This window comes from Bison bison, unplaced genomic scaffold (genome assembly GCF_000754665.1).
Source record: "Bison bison bison isolate TAMUID 2011002044 unplaced genomic scaffold, Bison_UMD1.0 scf7180017864453, whole genome shotgun sequence".
Lineage (NCBI taxonomy): Eukaryota > Metazoa > Chordata > Mammalia > Artiodactyla > Bovidae > Bison > Bison bison.
The window spans coordinates 4,685,517-4,694,335 of NW_011495015.1; the positions used below are offsets into that span (position 1 = coordinate 4,685,517).

The 8,819-nt window shown below is 43.5% G+C and overlaps 1 protein-coding gene across 4 annotated transcripts in view; it reads left to right on the forward strand.

The window, feature by feature from the left end:
• Positions 1-8,819, forward strand: part of EPB41L3 (erythrocyte membrane protein band 4.1-like 3) — a 214,367-nt gene that overhangs the window by 202,316 nt on the left and 3,232 nt on the right. For 3 of the 4 annotated variants that reach the window (XM_010859102.1, XM_010859099.1, XM_010859100.1), the window contains 4 exons: positions 5,000-5,122; positions 5,712-6,095; positions 6,884-7,015; positions 8,637-8,735. In XM_010859102.1, coding sequence (XP_010857404.1) covers positions 5,000-5,122; positions 5,712-6,095; positions 6,884-7,015; positions 8,637-8,735 — 738 coding nt within the window. The remainder of the gene's footprint in view (positions 1-4,999; positions 5,123-5,711; positions 6,096-6,883; positions 7,016-8,636; positions 8,736-8,819) is intronic. The other variant, XM_010859101.1, reaches the window with a different exon arrangement.

Here is an 8,819-nt window from a genome sequence, read left to right on the forward strand (position 1 = left end):
CTAGGTTGGTCATAACTTTTCTTCCAAGGAGTAAGCGTCTTTTAATTTCATGGCTGCAGTCACCATCTGCAGTGATTTTGGAGCCCAAAAAAATAAAGTCTGACACTGTTTCCACTGTTTCCCCATCTACTTCCCATGAAGTGATGGGACCAGATGCCATGATCTTTGTTTTCTGAATGTTGAGTTTTAAGCCAACTTTTTCACTCTCCTCTTTCACCTTCATCTTACTTAAAAAAGCTCTCCACATAATTGTAATGCACAACCAAATTTGAGAACCCTCAACCTAAGCAGAAATGAAAGGCATAGCTCCATAGAGACCCTTATGAGCGAGTAACAGCTCTGTGAATTTTGCAGGCCACTGTAGGGCCTTGTGTACCAATTATGACACAGACATGAATGTTTAAGTAACTAAATGTAATAGAGTGTGCATCTGACTCTGTCTTGAAAGTGAAGTTGCTCAGTTGGGTTCAACTCTTTCAGACCCCATAGACTATATCCCACCAGGCCCCTCCATCCATAGGATTTTCCAGGCAAGAGTACTGGAGTGGGTTACCATTTCCTTCTCCAGGGGATCTTCCCTACCCAGGGATCAAACCCTGGTCTCCTGCATTGCAGGCAGACTCTGTCTTAACCCCTAGTAAATGTCTCAATCACTAGCTTTTCTTTATCAATAACTCTTCACTTCTCTTTAGTCAAACTCACTGGGTTGGAGTCGATCATACATAGGATTAATGGTAATATTTGTCCCCTCATGTTACCCTTTTCTGTTATAGGGTATATATATACGTATAGGCACAGTTCTGAATGCAGACCATGTGGACATTTTTAATTACAGACACAGACGTTTTTAAATTAGTTGATGTCAGATAACAGGATATGCTGAAAACCACTGTTTTCCTGCTGCTGGGTCTTTTTTTTTACGCTTTCATCCTAGGAAAAACATTTAGCTCAGTGATTATAATTAGAAGCCTAGTCTTGGTATTCTGAAAAGTACCTGTAATTTCAACCTTTCCTTCCTGTTTCTTATTTCTGTTGGAAAAAGAGGCTCTGATTGAAAGTTTAAAGCATAAATCCACATTTAATGATGCCACAGGGTACATTTTGTCTCTTCCAATATCTTTCTCCAAAATGGGGCAGGACAGAAATTTTTTTTCCCCTTCAAAACGTCTTCTTTGTTCCTTATTTAAAAGGAGCATCTGAGAGCAGTGCTATCAGAATCTGTCCGCAGGCCCTTCTGGAGAACATTCCAGATGCTCCTCTATAACCTCTTGCAGGAAAATGATTAAGTAGAGTACTGAAAGCTTTGTAAACACATACATAGGAATTTTAAATACCTCTGATAAAATTATACTGTTTAACAAACAGCAAGAAGGTTTATTTTCAAAGTTCCGTTCATCTAGATCCTCTGAACTCTGTTATTATTTTTAAATGGCTTTACTAAAATGTCCTTTCTATCATTATTCTGTGGAGTTTTATTAGCTACCAAGCCTGTGCAGAGAGACAGGCTCAGTAATTAATGTATTGTCCCTTGAATTATGCATTTTTAATACTAAAGAAAGAAAAACAGGTGAAAGGAAAACACCTATTTTAACATGACATGTGTAATGTTTTTCTTAAGTTTATATGTTAAAGATGAGTACGATTTGAAGTACTTAATTCTTCACCAAGATATTCTGAAGCTGACTTTTCAGAATTACTCACCATGTTATAAAAGTTCAAATAAAGCTATAATCTTGAGAATATTTTATGTTTATCTGTAGAGTAAAGACCTCAAGCTAGGCTGGGTATTTCAGATTAGTAGGTAATACAGTGATCCATGTGCATTTCCTTCCTCTGCATCAGGCAGCTCTTCAGTGCAGAATATGATCAAGAATTTGTCAGAAATGGAAGTGAGGATTTATTCCCAACTTATTTTTCTTAATCTTAGCATTTTCATTTGAATACTCATTTCTACAGTATTGCAGATGACAGCCATATAAGCACCTATTGAGACTCCAGGAAGTCCTTTATTCCACCCTTGCATGTTCTGTGTTTGTAGAAATGAGAAATGTTTGAGTTCTAAAAACACCAGAGAGTCACAGAATAATCTGTTTCACTTTGGAAATAATTATTCAACTTTGACATTAATTTTCCAAATTAACAGACAGTAATTCTTCTGGGGAAAAGAAATGAATGACTATTATATGTGTAGCACAAGAAAAGAGCTCTCTTCCTAACTTGCTTTTTTGGAAACTGTCTGCTTCCTCCTCTCCCACCCAACCCCCTTTATTCAAACAGACTGAAGAAGAAAGGGAGATTTCAGAAAAGGTTCTATTTTTGCAGCAAGGAAGCTCTCCATTCTTTGAGTCTCAGGTAAAAAACAAACATTAAGGAATCAGAGGGAATTGCTCTTCAGATTTCAGTGTCATTCAAATATCTTTAGTTTTTCCTTTTAAAACTTACCTTGCTTGCCACCAAGGTAGGTATATCATTTTTGCCTAGATTCCGGGGAGGGAAAATAGGGAATTTTCTTACTATTTTGGTTATCCGTTAGCCATCGTTTCTTTGTGGCCTTTGCTTCTCAGTGATTATGTCTGTGTTTGGTCATTGAAGCATCATGATTATAGTTTGTAATGATATTATTGGGCCTTTTTACTGTCTCTTTCACCCATAGAGCCATGGTAATTCAGATGACCTTGATTGACTTTGAAAGTTCTGAACTTTTATTGGTTTTCCCACTAGCGGAATGTGACACAGAAAATTCAGGAAGGAGACTCAGCAATCTCTGTGGTTACCTCTCGTCAAATCATTTTCCAGAAAACTGTCCCGTCGACCCTTGAGGTTATTTTTCAATTCATTGCATTTAATCCAGCACCAGTCTATAGATGGGTCTGTAATCTTCTTTCTTAAGCCCCACCCCCTCCAATTCTAGCTTAAAGTTTTCAGGCAAGGATAAATAAGAAAGTAAAAAACATCCGAGATCAAAATGTCAAGCAAGGCACTCCCTGCTCCTGGCTTGGTTTCTCTTCCCTCTGTAACCTGTTAGACTAAGTCACCTGCTAACCTCTGCATAGGCTTCCCAAATACAGAAGTTTCATAACTCCCATTTCTTCTGCCTTTTTGGGACTAACACTAAGGAAACTGTCAAAGAAACTCCTGAGACAATGAACTTTGGTTGTAAATAAGTTCGGAACAGTGTGCAGACAAGTATAGCCAATTTTTTTAAGAGGCTCTGAACAATGTGCTAACAGTGGGAAATGGTTCATTACCATGCCTGGAACACAGGTGCACTCTATTTATGGATAATAAGTGCTAGAGTGGATTCCAGCACCCATATAAGGAAATATAATTCACAAACACGGAAAATGATTTTCACAGAAGTTTGTGGAAATGCTGGCACGTACTTTGTGAGAACAACAGATGTGAAGTGCAGTGTTCTATTTCACATGGAAAACAGTCTTTTCTGTGTCCACCTGAGTAAAGCTGAATAACATGTACAACAGCTTCAAAAAGGTTTTATAATCTTGAAATACAAAATGATCAGACATTGAGTACAAGATCAGATATATTCCTTGCAAAATTTACCACTAAAGTGTTTCAAGAAATCTGAAATTGCAGGTCTACAATAGACCGTACTCTGAGTTGAAGGCTAGAGTTAATACATTTCAGATGAGAAGAGATTGCAGCCGTAATTAATAGATCACAACCCCTGCCCTGGACACTCACCTCCCATACCCGAGTGTAGCTCTCATCTAGATTGCCTTTTTTAAAGGATTCTTATTTTAGAAATGAAATACCATCAGAATTTCTAATTTAGCTTTTATATTTCAAATATAGGGCACAGAGGATTGGGTTATTGTAGACAAAGTGCCCACTGAGGTAGCTGATGGTGATTCGAAAAAGACTGTGACGTACAAGGTGGTGACCTTGAGCAGTAGAACTGGTGACATCCCCACCGACCTCTTAGGATCGAGCACCATGGAAGTGCAGAGCTTCGAAGACTTGGCCCAAGAAATGCACTTGAAGGAAGAGAACAAGCAGAAGATATACACTCTCGGAAAGTCCTATGACACCGTGTCCGGAAAAATTGTCACGATGACCGGAAAAGGCAGAGAAGGCGAGAAGGTGGTGTCACCCTCCACTGTGGAGCGGGGACTGGCCGAGTCCATAAAGACCCCCCTTGTCCTGGCCGAGTTCGAGGTCCTCAGAGCTGTGACCGAGGACAGGGCCAGGAGAGGGACTGAGGTCCACACCCCAAAGCGGAGGCTGTCAGAGTCGCTGGCCCCCATCAAGGAAGCCGAGTCCCGACGGCAGAGCCCGGAGGACGATGCTGTGGGGAAAGCCCAGGTGTCCAGGAGGGACGCTGGCCTGGAGGGCCCACGACTGGGCGGAGCGGAGCCCGAGGCCGAGGCCTTGAAGGTGGGGCCCTTTGGTCCCCGCAAGAAGAGCCTGTCCGAGTGGAGGTACTCGCAGGAGCCGGCCGTCACTGTCGCCACTGCCCGTTATGTCGTCACCGAGTCAGCTGCATCCCAAGTCGTGGTAACCGGGGCCGCCTTTGGGCCGCCGTTTCCGATTCCAGCATGACTGTTTGCAGAGGCAGCCCTTCCACCCCAGCCTTTCCGTTTCTCTGGCTGTTTGGCTTATGTTGAGAGCCGCCAACCCAAGCTTTTTGGTTGTTTTCATGGTTAAAAGTCACCACGCCGTCCGACGTGCACCTTGAGACACCTGCCGTTTTATTTCAGCTCTTGTCCCCGAGGTGGGGTGGTGCTGCCAGCCTTGCGGGGCCAGGAAAGGATCGGCTTCACCCGGCACCGCCCCAACCCAGGAACTCTCTCTGCTTTCCCGAACCAGAGCCCCTGCTCACCCTGATGACTGGCTGTTTCCCCTCCCTTTCTGTAGCTCCTGCCATCCCTCGCCCTGGGTCCCACGCCCACCGTTGTGTCTCACCAGCTGTGAATGTGTACATGCCCACATGTATCCCAACCACTGTGCCTGACTCTCCATTTCTCTGTTCACTCAGACCAAACAGACTTCTGGCGAAAAGCTCATGGACGGCTCAGAAATCCTCAGCTTATTAGAGTCCGCGAGAAAACCGACAGAGTTCATAGGCGCGGTCACTTCCACTTCTCAAAGCTGGGTGCAGGTGGCCATTTGTTTCCATGCCCCGTGTCCCCTCTCTGCCTTTTTGCCTTTTCTTTATGCTTTTTTGATGTGTGTGTGTGTGTGCGTGTTTTCTATCCAGGTGGCTTTGCCTTAAATACCTAAGAGGGTCTTCACTTCCACCCCTCTGTGCCTGCCCCACATATACATCACATGTCTTCAGTTCCATTATAAGAACATACTTCAGATGTTCAGAAAGTAATCTTGCTGACACATTTTAACAGCATTTAATTTTTAAAGCATCTTATGTCATCTGTTAGGTCTGGAGAAGCCGCCGAGACTGATAGGCATGTGCCCCAATGCTTTCGTTTTGTTTTGATTTTTCAATTGCATTTCATACAGCATTCTGTTTCTTTTGCGACATCCCAAAGGAGCAGCACAAGTTTGAGTGTATGTTTTGGGGTATCAGAGATTTTGGTGGGGGGGATGAAAGCTAAATTATATTTTCTGTCAGTGCTGCCGGGTATAAGCACAGGTACCCCAGTGAGTGGCTTCTTTTGTTTTTTTTGCCTTTTGACCTTTTCTTGGTGGAAAGTCATGCTGACGCCACAATTTTTTTTTTTCCCATGCAGAAAACAGAAACCAAGATGGAGTCCAGCGATATAGAGACGGAAACAGCCCAGCAGCCCCAGCCACCGAGTGTAGAGAAGGTTGTGCAGGAAACGGTGCTGGTGGAGGAGAGACACGTGATGAATGTGCATGCGAGCGGGGATGCTTGTTACGTGGCTGGAGATGACGCGGACACTGCGACCCAGGCAGCACCTGCTGATGCTTCTGGCGCAAAAGAGAAGGAGGGCTCGGCTCTTACTGAGGGGGCAAAGGAGGAGAAAGGGGAGGTGGCCGATAAAGTTGTTGTGGAGCAGGACGAAATGGCCACTGCTTCCTGTGAGCCAGAGGAGGAGCAGACTGCAGCCGTCCACGTTTCAGAAACTTTGGAACAAAAACCTCATTTTGAGGTAACTAATAGTTAATATTCCTTGTAGCACTAAAGCAAGTCCCTAAAATTTAGTTAAGTGTAAAGGCGGGGCTATGTGTTGATAATTTTCTTCCTTTTCCAAGAGCAGTTTGTTTCTCCTCTTAACTGCCTTCTTGCATGGCAATTGTGGGTCTCCGTGCTGGTTTTCATCTTTGGGATCACATGCAAACATAGATTATGATGATTAATAATCTACAGTTCCAGGAAATGGTTCTTACTCTTGTAATTACTGTAATTGGCAGGAAACCTGGGAGATGCATGGCCAGCCAAGATATCAGAAAACTTGATAGATCTATTTCTGATCAGTATACTTATCCAGAAGGGCCATAGCCAGGCTTGCCCAAGTACCAAGTGCTAGAATTTATTCTTTCTTTTCTTTTATTGAGATTCCAGAAGTATATGTAGGCAGGGGTGGTTCAATGTCTTATTACTTGCTCCTTTTCTCTAAGAAGTTATTCAGTAAAAGGCTAATTTATGGTTTTTAATCTATTAAAATTAGTTCTTGAGATAGAAAAGAGGGAATATAAAAATGTGGGTGTTTTTTCAATTTCCTTCAAAATGTTTTCCTTTACCTGGAACATTCCATATGAATTCTGGGAGACTCACATATATCTGTTTTATGCCTCATTCCCCAACTTACCCCCATGTAATACATAAACATTTATTTCATACTAACCTGTGCTTATATAGCCACCAAGAGGGGAGGGGGAAAATATATGTGTCTGTGCAAAATTTAAGAACCACTCTGCCTCCTTCCCGTTGGTATAGTCTTCAACTGTGAAGACAGAAACCATCAGCTTTGGCAGCGTTTCACCAGGAGAAGTAAAGCTAGAAATTTCTACCAAGGAAGTGCCGGTAGTTCACACAGAAACAAAAACCATAACATATGAATCATCACAGGTAAGACAGTCTATGAAGCCCAGAGCCCTGGCACCTGTTTTACCCCATGCATGACTTCGTGCACCTAAGCGTAATTAGTGAAAGTGTTACTCAGTCATGTCCAACTCTTTGCAACCCCATGGGTTGTAACCTGCCAGGCTTCTCTGTCCATGGGATTCTCCAGGCAAGAATACTGGAGTGGGTAGTCATTCCCTTCTCCGGAGACCTTCCCGACCCAGGGATTGAATCTGGGTCTCCTGCATTGCAGGCAGATTCTTTACTGTCTGAGCTACCATGGAAGCCCTAAGTGTAATTACATGATACTGAATCTATGAGAAGACTCAGAGGACCCAATTGTCTCTATCAAAAACAGTGCAATAATTGTAACTTTATTACTGATCAAGGAAGAGCAGGTGACTTAAGCAGGTCTTCACATGTCTGAAAATGTAGACGTGAAGTCAAAGTCACTCAGTCATGTCAAACTCTTTGCAACCCCAACTATACAGCTCGTGGAATTCTCCAGGCCAGAAAACTGGAGTTGAGTAGCCTTTCCCTTCTCCAGGGGATCTTTCCAACCCAGGGATTGAACCCAGGTCTCCCCACATTGCAGGTGGATTCTTTACCAGCTGAGCCACAAGGAAAGCCCAAGAATACTGGAGTGGGTAGCCTATCCCTTCTCCAGCAGATCTTCCCAACCTAGGAATCGAACCGGGGTCTCCTGCATTACAGGTGGATTCTTTACCAACTGAGCTATGAGGGAAGCCAAAATGTAGAAAGAGGCTCAGAAATCTTATCTCCCTCATTGTTTAGATAAGGAAAAGCGCTAGTTCCACCAGCCCCTGCTTACACTTCTGAAGTCCTGTGTTTTTTTTGTTTTTGTTGTTTTTAACAATAGTGACCATTTAGTAAGCCTATTATGTGCCACATCCTCTACAAACTTCCCACATAAATCTCATAAATAAGGTGATGGTTGTTGTTGTTCAGTTGCTAAGTTGTGTCCAACTCTGCAACCCCAGAGACTGCAGCACACCAGGCTTCCCTGTCCTTCACTGTCCACTCTCTCCTGGAGTTTGCTCAAACTCAACATCTGTTGAATCAGTGATGTCATCCAACTATCTCATCTTCTGTCATCCCCTTCTCCTCCTGCCTTCAATCTTTCCCAGCATCGGGGTCTTTTCCAATGTGTCAGCTCTTTGCATCAGGTGTAATGGCCAAAGTATTGGAGCTTCAGCTTCAGCATCAGTCCTTCCAGTGATTATTTATGGTTGATTTCCTTTAGGATTGGTTGGGTAGAATTTTTTTTTTTCTTTTAATTTGTTTGCGCAGCACAGCTTGTAGGATCTCAGTTCTTCTTCCAGTGGTTGAATCTGGACCACTGCAGTGAAAGCATCTAATCCTAACTGCTAGACCACCAGGGACCTCCCAAGAAGGATTTTCTTATATTTTGATCTTTTGTAGTCCTGGCTTTTAATAATAGTTCACAGCAGCTGTGTTTGGTCCAGTCTAGAGTCAGTGGCAGCGCTCAGGGCTATCAGGGAAGCACAGAGATTGTGCAGATAACTAAGTCATCACCATGCCCTCAAGCAACAGAGCAGGCATCCTGGAGAGGTAATGTGTCGTGTCTCCTGCTTGGCTTGCTTAGGTCGATCTCGGTGCTGACTTGGAGCCAGGTGTGCTCATGAGCGCGCAGACCATCACATCTGAAACCACCAGCACCACGACCACCACCCACATCACCAAAGTAAGTGGACTGGGAACAGATCCAGGGAGGTGTCCGTGCAGAACCCCCAGGTTGCGCTGCACCTGCAGGCACCTACATGAATAC